Source organism: Spodoptera frugiperda, chromosome 14 (genome assembly GCF_023101765.2).
Source record: "Spodoptera frugiperda isolate SF20-4 chromosome 14, AGI-APGP_CSIRO_Sfru_2.0, whole genome shotgun sequence".
Classification (NCBI taxonomy): Eukaryota; Metazoa; Arthropoda; class Insecta; order Lepidoptera; family Noctuidae; genus Spodoptera; species Spodoptera frugiperda.
Window position 1 is genome coordinate 5391948 of NC_064225.1, and position 21958 is coordinate 5413905.

The window sequence follows — 21958 nt, forward strand, 5'->3', positions numbered from 1 at the left end:
CAGATACATAAAAGAAATATTATTCACACTAGCTTTATTGAAAAATAAATTCCATCTGCCAGTCAATACGATTGCAAATCAATTACTAATTTTAAACAAATGTATATTAATGAATCACGAGAGATGGATAAACAAATTGTAATATTAAATTAAATGTCATTAGACATTCTTGAAATTTATTTTTATTCTTGACATTTCATTTAATTTTAATGTTAAATTTGTTCAAAGTACAGCTCGAACAGAGCTGAAAATTTAATTCACTATCAAGAAACTGCAACAACACAGACACGGGAAGCTAGGTCCTTCAGATTCAAAGAGTTTTCACATACATACGGTGAATGTGGAAATCAAAATGGAATACAAATAGCTGTGGCCCATACAAATATTTGTTTCCAAGTGGGAATTGGCTTGGCAATGCCAAGTCGACAAAGCAATACCTTCCGACAACCAATGAGGCGGCAAAGGAATGCATTCTCAAAATACCTTGCCTCCAATACGCACTTGCATTTTGTAGCTATGATGCATACGTGATCCTACTTTTGTATCTATATTATGTACAAGTAAAAATGAACCCTAAAATTATCTTATCTTTCTTTTAATTCAATAGAATGATGTAATTATTTTTCAATAATCGAATAAGGTCGATTTTCGTCTGAAAATAATATTTCTTTTATAACTCTATAATAAGTTTTGAAATTTTATAACATGCGTTATATGGTATTTGAGCTTTATTTGCATTGTAATTAACGTAACGCGGCACAATCGCACTTAAGTTAATGTTTTTAGAGAACATTTTTGTTCTGCTTTAATTAGTTTAAAATGTACATAAGTAATTTATGTGATGCCATTTCATTCATTCTTAAATAAAAGTATTAACAAATTAAATGTTTTTCCTTTTTGTAATGGTTTATATCAACAATCATATATTAATGAGCTTAACATTTGAGTCAGGCCAATCTAGTGGTTCCTTTTGTTCTTTTTTCTAATATTGTTAATATGTAAATAATGTAGTGGGCTGCAAAATTGTTAATATTACTATTTATACGTTTATATTGTTAATTGTATGCATTTCATATTGTAGCTGTTTAGTGTCCCTAAATAAACAAATAAAATTAAAATAATATATTATAGAATAGAATCAGGCGTTACTTTGCGGAAATCCATGCTACACTAACAATACAATATCTTTTTGGTTTTCATTCCGCTTGTAGATGTATTTTCAGCATGCGGTGTGTAGCAACACCCTTCCACACGCAATTAAATGCTCACGCAGCAGAGATGCAACACAAAGACACGCAACAAAACACACTCGACATATGTTTCGTTCCTCCACGGAGCATCTTCAGGAGGTGTTGACTCACCGGCTCCCGCAGCTCAAAGTACCTGGATCGATTTTGAGTTTTTAATATAAATTCCATTATAAAGTATGGTCATATCTTTTATCCACTAAGGGTTTGGCTGAGATGCATATTACGGCACTTAACACCACTGTAAAATGTACACTCACTCTTCAACATTTGTGGGTGTGTTATAAGTCCCATGTAATACGCAGGGGTGAGCCTATTGCTATATACTGAACACAATTGCTTGCTACTACTGAGATCTTTTTTTTTCGAAAAGCACTTACTTGCACTCGCCCAAGGCGGGAAAAGTCATTGGATGATAATCCCCCCTCAAAAAAAGGGTTTGGCTGAGATGCATATTACGGCACTTAAAACCACTGTAAAATGTACACATTTTCATCATTTGTGTTACAAGTCCCATACAATAGGGGGTGAGCCTATTGCCGTATACTGAGAACAATTCCTTGCTACTACTAAGAAATTTTTCGAAAAGCACTTACTTGCACTCGACGAACGAGGCAAATTCCATACAACTAACTATTGACATTAAATGTCAAAAAACTAATTGACATTAAATGTAAAATTGTAATTAATTAAATAATTGCAACGCATTTGTAACGCCTCTGATGTATCGAGTGTCCATGAGCGGCGGCGATTGCTCAACATTAGGTGATCCGTCTGGTAGGTAACTGACTGATGCCATATAAAAAAAAAACAAAAAAAATCTCCATTAACATATTACCTAATCTGAGAAGCGAAATAGAGACATCCACCTGTCGTCTAACAAACGAGATAAATGCACTAGTTGTATTTTTTAAATACATTTTCCTTATACAAAAATATCGTGCATGTTTTACTGTTGCTAGCTACAGTTTTGTTGTTGTTTAACCGGCTTCTCAAGAAGGAAGAGATTCTCAATTTGGTCGGTACATTGATTACGGTGACATTTGTTGAACAATTTGCTTGATACTATTTTTGTTCGGGACCAAATGGCAGCTAATTTGCGTCCGAATAAAAAATAAATCTGTTTAAAAATAGATAAAAAAATCTGTTTGGTGCCGTAGTGTTTATATTATAAGCATTTTAATTACTTCAACGATGTCATTTTCACGATATTTCGAATTAAGTATTTTTGATCCGATTAGTGCGATTATTTTTTTGTTAAAAAGGGTATACTTTCAAATTGGTATTGTTGCCACCTGGGCAGCATCTGATGGTGGGATCCCAAGGAAATTGAGGAGAACCCTCAAATTTTAAACACTTTTTCTGTTTATTTAGACAATTTCATAAAGTTATTCAACCATTTGCCTGTGATGATCATCATTTCATGTCGATGAGCTGATGATGGAATGTACAACTCCTTAACGGTTAGAAGTACATCGCACATGTGAAGTTTACATGCGAATAAACATGGATAAAAAACCCCAACGATCAATAGTTGGGCAGAAAGCCCGCCAGGACCTTAGTGTGGGAGAGCCATGCTTCGGCACGAATGGGCTGGCTCGAGCGGAGTGATGCCACGGCCTCGCAGAAAACCGACGTTTAACAACGCTTGCGTTGTGTGAGTGAGGTTACCGAAGGCCCAATTCCCTCCTTCCCAATCCCCGATTCCCGAACAACAAACCTTAAATTCCTAACCGCACTTGTAACATCTCTGGTGTTTCAAGTGTCCATGGGCGGCGGCGATTGCTTACCATCAGGTGACACATCTGCTCGGCGTGTTTCATAAAAAAAGGCCCGATCACCTCGTCTGGTTGGAGGATCCTTCTTACTTAGGGAACTTGACTCTGTTTTTAAACGTACCTAGTTTTATTTTTCTTAAACTGCTCTGTGGGTTTCCCAAGTCATTGAAGTTATGTAAATGACTATGTTTTTGTAAATAAATACATTCTTATCACATGTCGTATAAATAGATACCTACTATTGTTTATATTATTTTTATGACACAGGGCGGCAATTGACCCGCAGCACCAGACGAGTTCGAAGTGCGTTACTGGCCCTTTGGGGGTTAAAGATTTGAGGGTAGGGACTTGGCGCATGCGTGCGGCGCGTCGTGTCCCGCGTTCGCCTCAAAGAGCCATCAGACCACCACAGATGGAGCCCAGTAGGGCTGATGCCTGATCCGGAGCTGCGGATAATCTAGCGGGTTTACCGGGGCTCCTGTTTGAAAAGCAAGAGTAGGAACGGGGTGGCTTTTAGTCAGTAAGAGTCTGACACTCCCTCCCGCCTCGCCCAAGGCAAGAAAAGTCATTGGATGTGTTTCACCCCTCAAAAAAAAGAAAACAAAAATAAGGTAGTTATTTGGCGCTTGGAGATTGTTTCCTTCAGTGCGCGTGGAACACTACGCTAACGCCTATCCCTGCTCATACAGCGGACCATTGACTCCCCTATTCAGTCGTCCACAGTTTATCATGTGATCTGTTAGCTTGTATGTCACAAATAAAACATCCTGAAGAGAATAAATACGATGTTATGTTATGAACATTGTTGCAACGTCACGCCTTTTATCCCTATGAAAGGGTAGGCAGAGGTGCACATTACGGTACGTAATGCCGATATACAATGTACACTCACTATTCACCATTTGTGTTATAAGACCCATGTAATAGGAGGTGTGCCTGTTGCCATATACTGGACACAATTCCAGACTCCGTGATACTACTGAAACATTTTCGAAAATCTGAAATAAGCCTAGTAATACTTTGGCCGACCCCGGAATCGAAGCCCACACCTGTTGTCCGGCAATCGCACTCGCGACCACTCGACCAACGAGGAAGTTAGGAGAGGACTTAAGTGTGGGAGAGCCATGCTTCGGCACGAATGGGCCGGCTCGACCAGAGTAATACCACGGCCTCACAGAAAACCGACGTGAAACAATGCTTGCGTTGAGTTACGTTGTGTGAGTGAGGTTACCGGAGGCCCAATTCCCCCCTTCCCAATCTTCCCAAACCCCGATTCCTGAACAACAACCCTTAAATTCCTAACCTCCAAAGAGCCGGCAAAGCACTTGTAACGCCTCTGGTGTTTCAAGTGTCCATGGGCGGCGGCGATTGCTTATCAGGTGATACGTCCTGTTTTATAAAAAAAAAGAGTTATGAACATTTGCGCATAAAATAAATAGAATACTAAGTAACATGTCTATCAGTAGAACCATGAACTGGTTATCAGGGCAGACATTCGGAAATACCCACATAACTACACAACTAACTTTACCTCCAGACAAAGATAATGAATAAACATACATATAGTTACATCTACATAATGTATGTAGAATTATCTTAGTTCTGACTTTATTATGTTAATTCTGTTTTTTTTTTATTAATCAAAGTATTATGCCAAAGTATATTTTTAGAAAACTATCGTAAGACATACTAAGAGGAAAACGGAGATGAACAAAAATAATAGCTTAATACAAAATCAAAGACTATTGTGAGACATACTAAATTAACTAAAAAATATGGTTTAATCACGTAACACCAGAGGCGTTACAAGTGCGTTGCTCGGCTTTTGGGGGTTAGGAATGTAAGGGTTGTTCTGGAATCGGGGATTGGGACGATAACCTACATATTAGACTTTTGATAGAAACTGTAGATTTCAATGAAAACTTTGAACGAAAATTGGTTTGAACGAGATATCATTATTAGTTTTTAAGAAATAAAACATTTTCAAAAACCGCAAATATAACTTTGTCGTTCATACAAACACTATGTAAAACCAAGTTATTTTATAACTTTTGTATTATGTCATCTACTTGCTGCTACGGAACCCTTCATGGGCGAGTGAAGCACTGGCCGGTTTTCGTCTTTAATTCTTATGACATTTCTGATGATATTTAACTAACGATGGTTTATTATGTAACAATTTAAATAGTAATGCGCAGTTCTATTTATGAATTATTGTAATGATTATCAAAACTTATGACGTCAATAACTTTTTGCGTCATAAAACATACTTATTCTTTAGAAATTAGCTAGAAAGATCCAAATAAATTCCTAATAAGTATATCGTCAAATATAGAATGAAATACGTATTTTGGCCCATTGTCAGGGCTTATCATGTTGAGCTGTCAAAATACCTAGCGGGTTTGACCGAGGCTCTGGTTCGACCACAAACAAGATAATGTAGGATCAGTTGTATTTTCTAGTCAGTATATTGTCCTTATACAATACTAACCCGCATGTTTTTAAGGTTCCGTCGCCAAAGGGTGAAAAAACGGAACCCTTGGATAGATTCGTCGATGTGAATAATGTCCGTCCGTCAGTCCGTATGTCACAGCCATTTATTTCCGAAACTGTTGGGCCTATATAAAATAAGAGAGTGAGAAAACTAAAAAAAAAATATATGCTGTAGATTTCAATGAAAACTTTCAACGAGAATTGGTTTGAATAAGATACCATAATTAGTTTTTAAGAAATAAAACATTTTCAAAAACCGCAAATATAACTTTGTCGTTTATACAAACACTATGTAAAACCAAGTTATTTTATAACTTTTGTATTATGTCATCTACTTGCTGCTACGGAACCCTTGATGGGCGAGTCTGACTCGCACTTGACCGGTTTTCTTCTTTAATTCTTTTGACATTTCTGATGATATTTAACGAACTATTGATATTATGTAAAAACTTAAATAGTAATGCACAGTTCTATTTTAAGAATTATTGTAATATTTATAATATGAATGCTCAATGCGGGTTGGCGATTTCAAACTTATTATTAGAAATTATAAGTCCAGGTTTCCTCACGATACCACCACAGATGGGGCCCAGTAGGGCTGATCCGGAGCTGCGGACTACCTAGCGGGTTTACCGAGGCTGAGGTTCGAGAGGGAGTAGTCGGACGGGGTCTTATTGACTAAAACCCATCCCGTTCCTACTCCTGCTTCCAGCAAGAGCCGGAGATTCTCCGATTTGTAATTCTTTATGTATGTCTCGGTTCTTGCTTTCCGTATCAGGGAAAGAAGAACTATGTGTATTAGCTGAAATATAGTCCAAATAAAAAAAAATACAGGCATAGTCCATAGCTCAACATAGTCAAATAACATATTATATTTGACAAAATAAAACAAAACATAGTTTTACATCGAATTATTTTATTATTTTATTTCGATTTTATCATCGAAATAAAAAATCCAAAACTCGAAAAACCCGTAAATAAACCAAATTATCGCATCATTGCACCTGTTTGCTACAATTTCCTCAATCTAATGTCAAAGGTGCGCGTGCGCATGCATTATATATGTGAGTAAACAAGCCTACTATCAGTATGGAACCGGTCGCCATGAGGAGCGCACGTGTCGTTCAAATTATTTTGCTCCTAACATTATGTTTGGGATTCGAAGCAAAAGTGTTGAAAAGATGCGAGGTAACCCGTGAACTACTGAAGAATAAATCATTTGACAGGACTTTTGTTAGCAATTGTAAGTAATTCGAAGTTGTTTTTTGTATTAATAGTACATTTCAATGTAACAATTGCATGCAATGTTTGTTTTGTGGAGTAGGTATCGTTTTATTGTATCGAACTATAATTTCAGAGTAATTTAAAACGTAATATTATTAATGATTAAAGTAGAAAATAGTTATAGATATACCGGTGTAGACCAAACGCTCCCGAAAAACACCGGATTTTTTTTGCTTTTATAATTTTAGTAATTTTTGTTTTCGTGTTATTCATACAACATTAGCCTTAACTAGCAGATTACAGTTATTATTACATAAAATAAAATAAACATTTAATTCCTTAATTTAAAAAAAAACACTAGTTTTTTTGCCATCGCCTGTTTGCGACGTTGGGGAACGTTCCGTTTACAACCTTAATATAGTTTAAAGATTTTACCACAATGAGTAATTTTGATTTTCCACACCAATGAATATTCTCTCTAAATTAACTCTTTTTATTTAAAGTACATTGGAACCCTAGTCTAGAATTAAGCAGAATGTGTGTTATCATTCTCTATTATACATACTTATAATACCCGTACGTACGGCGCGTCGCATTCCATGCGTGCTTCAAAGAAGCAGACAATGGGGCCCGTTAGGGCTGACCACAAAGGGGCCCAGTAGGGCTGATGCCTGATCTGAAGCTGCGGACTACCAAGCGGGTTTACTGGGGCTCTGCCTCGAAAAGCAGATGTAGGAACGGAGTAGTTTTTAGTCAGCAAGAGTCTGACACTCCCTCTCGCTTCATTCAAGGCGGGAGAAGTTTTGATTGATTTCTGTAGAAACTTTTTTTTGTATACTTATTAGTTTTTTTATCATCCTTCATTAACTACCAGTCACCCTATATGAACAATGAAGACTGAACTAAATGTAAATATAATAACTAAATATAATATAATTAATATAATAAATATAAATATAATAAATAAAATATCTAATACTAGCTACTTCCGCGCGGTTTCACCCGCTCTTGGCTCCTATTGGTCATAGCGTGATGTTTTATAGCTTATAGCCTTCCTCGATAAATGCACTATTCAACACAAAAAGAATTATTCAAATCGGACCAGAAGTTCTGGAGATTAGCGCGTTCAAATAAACAATCAAACAAACAAACTCTTCAGCTTTATAATATTAGTATAGATATAAAATTCTTGTGTCACAGTTTTCGTTGCCATACTCCTCCGAAACGGCTTGACCGATTTTGATGAATTTTTTGTGCTTATCCGGTATCTATGAGAATCGGCCAACATCTATTTTTCATCCCCCTAAATGTTAGGGGTACAACCCTGATTTTTTCAATTTTCCGCGGACGAAGTCGCGGGCAGAAGCTAGTGTTATTATATGCCTTCGGGGCTTATAGAAGATATACATCTAAATTGAGTTGTAATAATATTGCACGTATTTATCACTAACACAGAGATAATATATCGTTGAAGGTACACAGCAAAACATCTGTCGTCTGTCAGTGTGCATTCATTAAATCAAATTACTGACTGGAAACGTTACGAGTATAGACGTTTTGTCACTTCTAGACAATTATGTTGCATTGTTGCTTTGTGATTGAAGAAATGAGCTATGGAGGTGATAATTTAGATTATATTATGTGTGTCACTACTGCTCTTAGTAGGTATGCAATGCAACGTCACGCCTTTTATCCCCGAAGGCGTAGGAAGAGGTGCACATTATGGAACGTAATGGCACTAAACAATGTACGAGTACATCCACTTTTCACCATTTGTGTTGTTAGTCCCGTGTGGTCGCAAGTGCGACTGCTGGACAAGGGGTTTCGGGTTTGATTCCCGGGTCGGGCAATGTGTTACTGGGGTTTATTCGGCTTTTCGAAAATGTCCCAGTAGTAGCACGGAGTCTAGAAATGTGTCCGGTGTTATTGCCATACTGCTGGAATTGTTTACAGTAGATGGCAATAGGCTCACTCCCTACTGCTCTTAGTTCTTTTCTAAAAACTGCGGTAATTAGGTACCTAAATATGTTTTCAGAAGTGTAGTAACAACAGCAGCCTATTAATGGCGACTACTGACCAAAGCCGGCCTCTCTCTTCTTACTCGAAGAAGGCTTGAGCATTAAACACCACGCTTGCTCAATGCGGGTTGCCGATTTCAAACTTATAATCAGAAATTATAAGCCCAGGTTTCCTCACGATGTTTTTCTTCACAGTTTGTCAGTAGTGTTTAAATGATGGTGATACGTCTGCTCGATTACCGGCGTATTTCATAAAAAATAGATAGTATATTTGACAAACATCAATCATATTTTTCCTTTGCGCCACAGGCGAATTCTTGTGCAGTACTTAGTATTATAATAAATGTAGGTCCTTAAACTCATTAACATTGAAACCGTAGTATTCTCTTACTATTTTTCTCGTGAGTAAGAAAAACAAATGACGATACAATTATAAATCGATCGTATGTTATAAAACGTTTATTTAATTTTGTGGCTTTAGTTAGAAAAAATAAAGTTAAAAATTATCTGTAGGTACTCTTGGATTAAATTAAATCATTTCATGACTATGTGCCTCCGTCGTAGCTCGAAATTGATAGAGTTACCTTGTAAATTATTTGTGTAATTAAACAGTAAAATATAACAAAATTTTATATGTTTCACGAGGGTTAAACTAAAAAACAAAATGAATTGATTTCTTTTTAGGGCTCCGTAGCCAAATGGCAAAAAAACGGAACCCTTATATATGTGATTCCTTGTCATGTCTGTCTATCTGTCCGTCCGTCCGTATGTCACAGCCATTTATTAATTGTTTCATAGTTATAATAATACGTCTTAGATTTGGTTCGAATAGTATTCTTGGAAACAACAATTTGAATAAGGAAATGAGCGTTGAGTCCAGTAATAGACTTGTTATCCTAAACCAGAACAACATATTATGAATAATCCCAATGATGTAATACTAATGGACTAATGCTTTAGTAATAAGACTAAAACTAATTGTAGAATAGGTAGTATATTAATATTTTACTGTGAGTTTTCCTCTACCATGGTTCGGAAAACATCTTATGGATGTTATATTTATATTTATTTATTTAATAGGTACATCTACAATATTCATATAATACACTTTTCAGTTATCTGACTAATACAATTGTTATATGTATAACTTTTACAGATGTACACAACATTATTTGCATGTAAAGGAGATGGCTAAATGACTGACCCAGGCATAATAATAAGAATACGAATTTCACGCTAACCCGTATCATTTAAATATTCACTTATGAATTATTTTGTGTTTAACTAATTCTTATAACTTGGTGAACAAAAATTAACAAAATAAAGTTTCATAATTGATTTTTTTCTGTTGTGGTTCGACATCACAACACGGAAGTAGGTACTGCAAGCTATTACTAGGACATGATTTTCCCCGAAAAAAATCGAAATAAAAAAAACAATTCATATCTACTTCAAAGTTCCATCAAAATCTGGCAAGCAATTTCGTAGTAATAAATACACCGATCTGCTTTAGATCTCAAATTTAACAATAACGACATTACTTCGAGCAAATATGTGCACGACTACGTACACATCAAGCTAAGCAAAACCAATATAATCTGACCGTCGAATGTGCGAAAAGATCATATAAAGCAAGACCATGTTAAACTGGTTTTGAATAACTTCATGTGTAACCTTGATTTATTATAGTTAGTTATGCCCATTGTATTCTCCCATTACTGATTGCGAGTCATGATTCGGTCAACGGATTTTCCTTATACAAAATTCTAATGTTTCGGTTGCTATGACTACCAAATTTGTTTGTCGCGTTTTTTTATCAATGAAACTGTTTTGTTATGTGTTTCAAGTGTAGGTCGATTTAAAACCATAATGAAACAAACCTTAGCTTGGTGTTATGGTATTCCCCGTAGACTAGTTGAGTAGCTATTGACGTTGATTTTTTTGTTACTCAACCACGCAAATGTAGGCAGAAGATTTGTTTTTTTTTTATATGTAACATCCACTTTTTGTCAATGAGTATGTTGTGAATGTGTGACTCGTTAGGGTGTTTCCGTTTTCATCCCACATTTTCATCCCAGGAGTTAAAAATAATAATAATTATTCCGCTTTCAACCCGCAACAAAAATGGACTCCGTTTTCAACCCACGGCATAGTACATAACTGTTTAGTAACTTATGTACTTATGTAAGTAACGTTAGCAGACAAACAAACTTTGTTAGAAAAATCTTTATTCATAATTAACACAACTAAGTCTTTAGAATATTGATATCTAGAAAATCACAGATTCGTACTATTATCAATTCTACATTTAAAAAAATCCGCCATTTTGATTTTTAAATATTTTGATATATCCAGTGTCACTCTCACAGTAAATACAAATCCAACGACACCTCTCAAGCCAAAATCCATCATGCCGTTTAGGCTGCAGAGCGTGCCAAACGATTATAAAACATACATACATACATTTTCTCGAAAAACATAACCCTCCTTCTGGCGCAGTCGGGTAAAAGTTTAAATAGTTTAAGATTATTTTTCTGTCTGTACAAAAAAACAATTATAAACTGCAGTGGGTAGAAACCGGAATATATTTTAGGTAGAATACGGAAAAAACAACTATTATTATGATTGTGGGTAGAACACGGACTAAGATTTGGGTAGAAAACGGAATAAAATATTCGTGGGATGAAAACTTGGGATGAAAACGGAAACACCCACTCGTTATTGTTATGTACAGAATTTTTATTTGCATAAAGCCCAAATCAAAATGTATTGGTACACATAACTTAGCACTGGTGGAAACGGACTCAGCTAAGCTACGTTCTTATATGGAAAGTCGTGTGCTATTGCTTCTTTACTATTGATACATCGCTTACTCGAGCTGCGCATCTTCCTCGCACAGTTACATAGCTTGGTATCGGTGGAAACGGTCACATTTTTTTAAACGTTGCTCCACATTAGTATTTTTCATGTGTCGTGGGTGCGTTTACAAATATACAATTTCACATGCACATGAAACCATAGTTTCATAGCTTGGCTATTACATCTTCATTGCATAAGCTACATAGCACATCTCTGATGGAAAAGTATCCTCAGTAGTAATTGCTAATTATGTCTTCGCACAAAAACTCAGTATCTATAAGGAAATACCATAGAGTGCGTCATACATGGATGTCTAATGGAGTAATTTATAGCGTCTTAATATGTAACAATTTGTTTATAAGGCACAAATTAAATGTGTATGTTTTTATACTGTTTTCCTTCTGTGTATTTTTGTTATTGCATACTCTGTTTGTTATGTGGTTTAGGTACAAATTAGTGATTGGTATGCAGTACAATAATAGTTATGATCCCGGCATTGGGATTATACAATTCATAATTATGTTTAGGTTGTTTTTCGTTCAATAATTGTTGCAAGGATTTGCATTTTCCTGATTAGGATGTTTCGTTATAGGAGATTTTGTGTTCTTACTAACTTATATAATATAATCAAAACAGAAATGTACAAAATGGTGAACAGACACATATATGGTCAATTATCTACTAAAAATCTTTTTCACATTTAGTCCATAATCGTATCAGAAATAGCTATAGCTATTTAGCTATATGCTAGAAAAATGTATATGTACTAGTAAAGTTAAAACAAATTCATCCGCGAAGGGGAAAGCATTAATGAGCATTTAATAAAACACTTACAGTTTGTCCATCCTATAAAAATACAATAGCTTAATACAAAACCAAAGTCAATATAAAACCTAATAAAAACGTTACATAATAATATAGCTCTATCTATATCTATACATATAATAAAATCGTAGAAAAGTGCTGTCTGCACATTGAAAATAAAAATAAAAAAAATAGCAGGGGTTATTGTTATGTCGATGTCGAACCCAAAAATGTAATTAACTTTTTTTTGTCTGTTTGTCTGTTTGTCTGTTCGTCTGTGCGCGCTAATCTCAGAAACGGCTGATCCGAGTTGGATGCGGTTTTCACGAATATATTGTGGGATGCTTAAATTTACATTTAGTGTTTGTTTCATGTCAATCGGTTCATAAATAAAAAAGTTATGTCAAATTAAAGAATCACGTCGAACATTCTATGCTTATACCATTAATCTCCGCAACTATTTGACGGATTTGGTTGAAATTTGGTACAGATATAGTTTAGAACCTTAGAAAGGACATAGATATATTTTTATTTCAAAAATCAAAAAATAAAAATAAGAAATAAATTTATTTATTTATTTATTATTTATAAATAATTCTATGTCGATCGTTACACGACTTCGGTTCATGTTATTGTTTTAATTCATCGAAAAAAGTAAATACAGTGTAGTCCGTTTAGTACGACTTCGCATATAGCAACCAACCGTTTTAGCGACGAAAGTTTAGGCATTTGTTTGGTTTTAGTATAAACTTGCATAAATAGACATTCGTTTATTACGACTCCGCTTACAACGACCATCCGCTTTTAACGACCGAATTTCACACATAATTGTCCGGTTACAACGACACAACGACGTATTTACAAATAATTCATAGAAAAGAATGAAATAAATGAATAGTTATCTCAGCTATCGCTCCGCGCGACGTCTCTGATTGGAAATTAACTGTTTATTTTATGGCAGTACGAATTTGTAGGTAATTCCAAGTGACGCGATAAAACGCGAATGAAACCAGAAAACAAACAAAAATTACAGTCTTTTGCATTAAATGTAAAGTTCTTAGAATAGATTTACACTTACATATAAGAAAGCGGTACATTATGTACGTACATTACACATCCTTACATAATTTGAAAAATTAACTATTTTTAATTTAACTATTTTGATTAAAATGAGTTTTTTTATCTGCTCATCACCTAAACGGGCATTTAACTTTAATATCTGTTATATAAAAACAAACTTTTTTCTGTTCGTTTAATACGACTTCCGGTTAGTACGACGTAAAGTCACCGGTCCCTTGGCAGTCGTTATAACCGGATTCTACTGTAAATAGTAAAAAGGTATGAAAAAAATAATATCAATATAATAAAACATTTAGTACAAAGAAAATGCTCTAACGGAGTATAGATAATTCTATGTCGATCGTTACACGACTTCGGTTCATGTTATTGTTTTAATTCATCGAAAAAAAGTAAATAAATAGTAAAAAGGTATGAAAAAAATAATATCAATATAATTAAACTTTTAGTACAAAGAAAATGCCCGAACGGAGTATAAATAAATAATCCAAGTTGTCTTTATCCTCGATAGATGGCGTTGGGATCGAAATAGATCGCGCTATGGTTTCGTTACATTCATTTGGTTGGGTATCGGCCGAGCGCTTCGGTACTATCGTAGAAAAAGTGTATTATCAGTCGTATGATTATTTGTCTGTAGTGGTCCTGCTGTTTCGTATATTCTAAATTGGTTTCGTTGTATTTGTCAATTAATAAGTTTATTTGTTGGGTTTTCCTGGTTTTTTGGTTAAACTATTTAACGTAGGTTTAGTTTGATATCGATTATTAGTAGTTACTGTAGTTAGTTTTTTTAATAAAATTGTAAGTCTAATTTATAAATTAATTAGATTAGATTTAAGTCGTTTCTTTTAAATTATTTAGTTTAAGCTTGGTTATTATAGCATAGAGGATAGGTTGTAATATAGTTTCTTTTTTAATTTATTGTTATAAATTCGTAATTCGTAGCTTTCTTTAGTTTTAAGTTAGTTTAAGTCCGTTTTTAAACTATTTTTTCAATGCCCTAAGTGAGTATACATCTATTAAATTCAAACGCAGAGCTCATTATGTTGATTTTTGAAGAGTTCCCTGGAATATCTTCCACATCTCATTTTTGAAGAGATCCCGCGAGATCGGGAACTATGTGGTTAAAACCAAAAATTTGCCGGAAGTCACTATTCCACGCGAACGAAGTCGCGGGCAAAAGCTAGTGTATAATATATGTACATGTACGTTAGACGTATATAATATACGTTGACCAGAGGTTAATTCAATGTCTGGACTTCACACATAATGAGGCATTAGTCATCAGTTTTGGCGTAAATAGTTACTGCCCACCGGTGCCATGTAATCAGTTGGATTCAATGTATGAAAAAACCTGCTTTAGTACTAGTTTAGAGGCAAATGTTTTGTCTCACCAAAAAAGGATGATATTTTTTGAATATGTTTTTTATAAACTAGTCAATATTTAGTCTCAGAATGTGATATTTGTTTATGTGTGGGAAAGCTATGCTTCGGTATGAATAGGCCGGTTCGACCGGAGTGATACCACGGCCTCACAGAAAACCGACGTGAAACAACGCTTGCGTAGTGTTTCGTTGTGTGAAAGAGGTCTTCGGTAAGGCCTAATTACCCCAATACCTGATTTTCCAATAACCCTTAAATTCCTAACCCCCAAAAGGGTAGCAACGCACTTGTACACCTCTGGTGTTTCGGGTGTCCATGGGCGGCGGTGATTGATTATTACCAGGTGATCCGTTTTCTCGTTTACTGGCTTATACCATAAAAAAACCATATTATGAATTAGATGGTAATTGCTCATCGTCATGAGCAGCGTGCGCAGACCCGGCGACGTCGCGCAGCCTACTCTTATTTACGCATACATTATCTATATATTAATACGTGATGCAAAAACTTTGGACCACTTTTTACGATAATTGCGCGGACGTAGGAGCATAAAATTTGGTACACTTATAGTTTATGTGTAGGAGAAGTGCATAGCGCTAATATTTTTCAAAAATAATGCTTATAAAGTACATTAAATCAATAAATAAAACATTACACACACATGCATAGTATCTGATCGTATTTGACAAAACGTCAAAATCGATAGACATTGCGATGATATTCTCACGTCTCATATGAAAAGAGTTTTATAAAAGAGTTTGAATTAAATAAAAATTATCCTTCAACGTACGTTAAGTGGTATTGTAAATTAAATCATATATGGTCGAATTTCGGCCACTAGGCGACCATTAGTTTGCATTAATTTACATGAGTAAACCGTGATTTTTAGATAATTTTGTAGTTTATCTCACGATAGTTATTACTACGCCTTCTTATTCAAGTCTCCAAAAAATCTTGAGAATGTTGTCTTCTGACTAAAATGACGCAGTTCTATATGTAATTAATTCCAAAAGTATACCTACCTTTTAAATGTCACACATGTAAATGTCAAAACTTCCTACAACAAAATAAATACACGTCAATCAAATCCCTATCTAATAAGAAAACAAGAAAATTAATATTATCGTATAAAATAAACAAAAGTTTGTCACACAAATAATTTGTTTTGAGCATAATTACACGAATGAGTGACGCCTGAGCTGTTTAATTCTTAGGTAAATGTAACATCCTGTCAAGAATTTAGAATCATATATTATCATATATATTCATATTTATGTGTATGTTTGTTACTCAATCACGACAAAATGACTGAAAGGACCAGGATACAATTTGGAACTGGGGTAGATTATGGTCTTTTTTGAAGGTTAAAAATCGTCTAATGAATTCCTCCGCTTTGGGCGAGGCGAGTAGGCATGTCAGACTCTTAGTTACTAAAAACCACCGCGTTCCTACTCCTGCTTTTCGAGCCGGAGCCCCGTTAAACCTGCTTGGTAGACGGCAGCTCTGGAATAATACATAGGACTTTTGTTTCCACGGGACAGTGAGTAGCTGCCAACAGAAGCTAGTGTTACATAAATATAACGTAATATCAGGCTTTTTAATCTCCGGAAGGTCAGGCGAGCATAGTGAACCTACAACTTCGTCATCAATCCGAATCCGAATCGAAACCATAGTGATACACATTTTGTATGATCAGAAAACCAACCTCAAGACCTTTTAGATCGTAATTCTAGTCTCCGGGGCTCCGGCTCAAAGCAGGAGAAGGAACGGGGTGGTTTTTAGTCAGTAAAAGTCTGACACTCCCTCCCGCCTCACCCAGGGCGGGAGAAGTCATTGGATGATTTTCCCCCCTTAAAAAAAGTCCTTTTCAATAGGATTCAGTAGACCAAACAAGAACTGATATAGAAGATATAGAAGTTATAGAAGAGAATTTATCAAATAGGGTTCTTATTAAGTAATTTACTGTCTTTATTTTCCAGGGGTATGCCTAATAGAACAGGAGAGTGGGAGAAACACTTCAGCTTTAACCGTAAAGAGTCCTAGAAGACAGTACTATGGATTGTTCCAAGTGAGTAACTCTTGACATTTTATGTGAAATAGAGAGAGAGATAGATAGAGAGAGAGGGAGAGAGAGAGAAGAGAAGGGGGGAGGGGTGAGAGAGAAAGAGAGAGAAGGGTGGAGGGGGTGTGTGAGAGAGAAAGAGAGAGAAGGGTGGAGGGGGGGTGAGAGAGAAAGAGAGAGAAGGGTGGAGGGGGGGGGGTGAGAGAGAAAGAGAGAGAGAGAGCGCGGACGATAAGAAGAAAAATCTGTAGTATTCATATTTTAATTCCGTATTCTCAATAAATGTACTTATATGCTTAGATGCAAATTCACGTATCCGATTTTTCAATATTAGTAGTCGCATTCGTGGTTATACTCGTATGTTTTTAGAATAATATTCTTAGTATCTGCACTTGTTACTGTATTAGGAATTAAAGTGGGTGATATGCAAAACTAGTTTTGGTAACGTGTTCTCATTATAATTGCAGATAGGAAAGGAATGGTGCAAAGAAGGCAGTAAAGGTGGGAAGTGCAACATTGCTTGCGAAGGTAAAGTCCTCACTAACTAATAAAAATAGTTGTTACTTTTTAAAATGTGGGCAAGAGGTACGTGATTGTACTTTTTATGGTATAAGCCGGTAAACGAGCAGTTGGATCACCTAATGGTAAGCAATCGGCGCCACCCATGGACACCCGAAATACTAGAGAGGTTACAATACGTTGCTGGCCTTTTAAGGGCTAAGAATTGAAGGGTTGTTGGGGAATCGGGGAGTGGGAAGATTAGAAACATTATCACACAACGCAAGCGTTGTTTCACGTCGGTTTTCTGTGAGGCCATGGTCACACTCCGGTCGAGCCGGCCCATTCATGCCGAAGCATGGCATAAACTATAAAAAACACTAAAACATTCAGCTGTAATTATTTCTGAATCTAATGACTGAATGAAATGAATTAGACTGCACGATTGGTGCGGTGGCTGGGCAACTGACTGTCGCACAACGGGTAGCGGGTTCGATTCCTGCACCGAGCAACTCTTTGTGTGATCCACAAATTATTGTTTTGGGTCTGGGTGTCATGTGTATGTGAACTTGTATGTTTGTAAACGCACCCACGACACAGGAGAAAATCCTAATGTGTGGCAACATATTTAAAAAAAAGAATTAAAAAAAAACTCCTTCTTTTCCAGCTCTACGAGATGAAAACATAATGGACGATAGTGTCTGCGCATTGCAGGTGTTCGAACAGGAAGGATTCAAGTACTGGACGAAATGGGCAGCCAGGTGCAAGGGGCAATCGTTGCCTGATATTGAAAAGTAAGACTTATTTTATAGATTACTAGCTAATTCCGCGCGGTTTCACTCGCTCTGCTCGACTCTTATTGGTCATAGCATGATGTTTTAAAGCCTATAGCCTTCTTCGATGAATGCACTATTCAACACAAAAAGAATTATTCAAATCGGACCAGTAGTTCTGGAGATTAGCGCGGTCAAACAAACAATCAAACAAACAAACTCTTCAGCTTTATAATATTATATAAGTATAAGTATTAAGTATAGATAGGTCATTGACACATTGAACGCCGTGGTGGTCACCGGTGACCGACGTTAGCGGAGGATTTGTTTCCAACAGTTTTCTATTGGCAGTCAAAGACTTAATTCTGATGCTGATAATTTATTATATAAAAATAAGATGGACAAGAAATCATGTTAGCACTAGAAACAACGCAACTAAACAAAATATACAGGACTTTGAATTCGACATATTCATTTCGGGAGGTGAGAATACAACTAATTTCCGACAAAATTAGTCCTGAGGTTCCTGGTCCGAAATTGGCTATTTTCTGAGATATTCCACATTTTAGGTTTTGATCCAAAATTCCCGAACTACAAAAACATCACAAAATTAAAAAATACTGGTCTGATTTTTTTTTAATTTTCATCATTTGACAATACATCAATAAACATTTATTTAAACTAATACTGACAGAAATAACATTCGTTTTAAAATAACAAGTAATTTCTTATCAAATTTTGTTTTGTGTCACTAATTTGGTCAAAATACCCTGTTATAACCCTATATAAAGAAACATCTAGAAACTAACATTATCATAATGAATGAATTACATAACATACTAATAAAAGTAAATAATAAAACTCTAGTAAATCCGAACCTATTTCTTAAAAACAAATATGAAAATACTACAAAAGTCCTACTTAATATGTAACGTATGCATTAGCTAAGAACATTATTAGTGAATACAAATATTTATATTCAGTTTGAATATACATAAGGCGGACCAAAAGATCAATGTTTACTTATTTGTTGTGGCAATATTGGTATAGCGGCAGTAACAGTATGTTGCTAGTATGTATACCTATATTGAGGTGAGTATAGACTACAACATATGTCTGACTGACAGACTGTAACGTTCTTACGAATGGTACAATATACGCAAAGGCAGAGCCATGCTTCGCCACGAATGGGCCGCTCAACCTTAGTGATACCACGGCCTCACAGAAAACCGACGTAAACCAACGCTTGCGTTGTGTTTCGTTGTGTGAATGCGGTTACCGGAGGCCCAATTGCCCCCTTTCTAATCTTCCCAATCCCCGATTCCCCAACAACCCTTAAATTCCTAACCCCCAAAAAGCCGCCAACGTACTTGTAACGCCTCTGGTGTTTCAGGTGTCCATGGGCGGCGGCGATTGCTTACCATCAGGTGATCCGTCTGCTCGTTTACCAGATTACTTCATAAAAAAGTTTCTAAAGCATTTTAGTTCGTAAAAGGATGATACACTAGAACATGTCACGGAGTGGCTCGTTGTTCTATACTCACCTTTAGTATAGCAAACAAAAAATTACGAACCATTGATAGTCAAAATAGATTTGCGTGAGTTTTTGTGCGATGTTTGCGGTAGATACCTGTTTTGTTTATACATATGTGTAATGCGTAGTAGTCAGTAGTCACTATTGTACGTAATATTGATTTCTAAGCGAAAAAACTCTTTGATATTGGATTTTTGAATGTTTAAGCTTCTGACTGCCACAACAATGTGAGGCGAGAGGGAGTGTCAGACTCTAATTAATTAAAGACCACCCCGATCCTACTCCTGCTTTGAGCAGCAGCCCCGGTAACTAGCTAGATAAACCGCAGCTCGGAATAGGGCATCAGCCCTACTGGGCTCTATCTGCGGTGATTTGAAGGCTCTTTGAAAATCTATGCCTTAAACTGCGATCTCCAACCCGCCTGGGAACCATAGCCATTATGGCAAACCTTCTCCTGTGAAGGTCCATAAAAGTAATAGTCTATTTTTTTTATTAAACACTGTAAATGAACAGACGTATCACCTGATGGTGAGCAATCGCCGCCGCCCTTGGACACCCGAAACACCAGAGGCGTCACAAGTGCGTTGCCGGCCCTTTGGGAGTTAGGAATTTAAGGGTCGTTGTCGGGAATCGGGGATTGGGAAGGGGGGAATTGGGCCTCCGGTAACCTCACTCACACAACGAAACACACGCAAGCGTTGTTTCACTTCGGTTTTCTGTGAGGCCGTGGTATCACTCCGGTCGAGCTGGCACATTCGTGCCGTGCATGGCTCTTCCACACTTAAATTCTATCTCGAGAGTCTATCTCGAGTTGTTGATATATTACAATGTATTTACCTGAATATTTATTACTCACGCTATAATATTTACACATAATCAGTCACACTTCTGTGCACACTAGTACAATGTAAAAACCAAAACGGTTTCGATGGTATCTCATTGAATATAACCTCAAATACTGCTTGTAACTACGTATAATAAAACCTACTTCATTGCACATGTTTAAACTCGTGTAACCTTAATTTATTTACGTCGGTTTTTATTTCTTAAACCTTCTCCTAAGTTAAAAAAATGCTATGTTAAAAACCGCATCGAAATCAGTTCAGCTAATCCCGAGATAATCGCGACCAAACATATACACACAGGTGAAACTAGAACCTCCTGTTTTAAGTCGTTTAATAAACATCGTCATTCATGAAATATTAACCAGTTATTTATGTATTCAACACCTGCTGTTGCTGTTGAATATATATGTAGGTATCAAAATAACAATGCTTATACATTGTATGTTAATACATATGCATCAAACTTACTAACAATGCCTATACATTGTTATAAATATCACGAAAGATAATGTGGTAGATAGGTTTGTTTGCATATGATTTTTTTTTTGTCCAGAAGCAATATTTTTTTGTCATTTAGGACCAGAATAAAGGCATCAAAATTCATTCAGTTTAATATCCAATAATCTATTAGATATTAAAATTTTCCATATTTTTTCTTACCAGGTGTCCAGATTGGGTGCACCCACCAGAATTAAGAGGCAAGAGAAGTATCAGACCAGAAGATTTAGAAGAAGATTCTGATTAATGAGCTAATCTTTTTAGACTGTGGTTCTTAAAGTAGTTTGTTAATATAGACTGTGTGTGTATTTAGTTTGAATGGTATAGAAAGGTAGGCGTCCACAGGCCCGCATCGTACGCATCGTATGTATGCCGTAAGACGTCATCAGTATGCATCGCAAGTAAGCATTGCTGATGATGCGGTCCGTACGATGCGATGGACGCAGTTGTATGAGTAAAACTAAAATGCGTTGCGTGTGAAGCGTGCGATGCGTACGATGCGGGCCTATGGACGCCTACCTTTCTATACCATTCAAACTAAATACACACACAGTCTATATTAACAAACTACTTTAAGAACCACAGTCGTACCTTAAGTATGAAAGGCCCGTACAATCCGTACATGTATAATTTGTTTGAAATATTGTTATGTGAGGATGTGTGTATGTGAGTGACTGCACAAATTAATCAATTAAGATCTTGCCACAAATAAAAAAAAAATATAGATAGATAGGCTCATAGGTTTACCCTAGAGTTGAAGTTGAACAAAATAAACTGTATTTGTAATAGAACTTTTATATTCGTGATGTGAGTACAGGTTTTTGTAAATTGTTATTCATTTAAATAAACTACGTTTTAAACAAATTAA

At 35.9% G+C, this 21958-nt stretch overlaps 1 protein-coding gene across 1 annotated transcript in view; it reads left to right on the top strand.

Moving 5' to 3' along the window:
* Window positions 1–21958, top strand: part of LOC118279238 (slit homolog 3 protein) — a 136875-nt gene extending 114917 nt beyond the window's left edge. The window contains exons 13-18 of the mRNA XM_050698478.1: window positions 4234–4240; window positions 6700–6761; window positions 16860–16948; window positions 17410–17470; window positions 18108–18234; window positions 21256–21958. Of these exons, the coding sequence (XP_050554435.1) occupies window positions 4234–4240; window positions 6700–6761; window positions 16860–16948; window positions 17410–17470; window positions 18108–18234; window positions 21256–21337 (428 nt within the window). The 3' untranslated portion in view covers window positions 21338–21958. The remainder of the gene's footprint in view (window positions 1–4233; window positions 4241–6699; window positions 6762–16859; window positions 16949–17409; window positions 17471–18107; window positions 18235–21255) is intronic.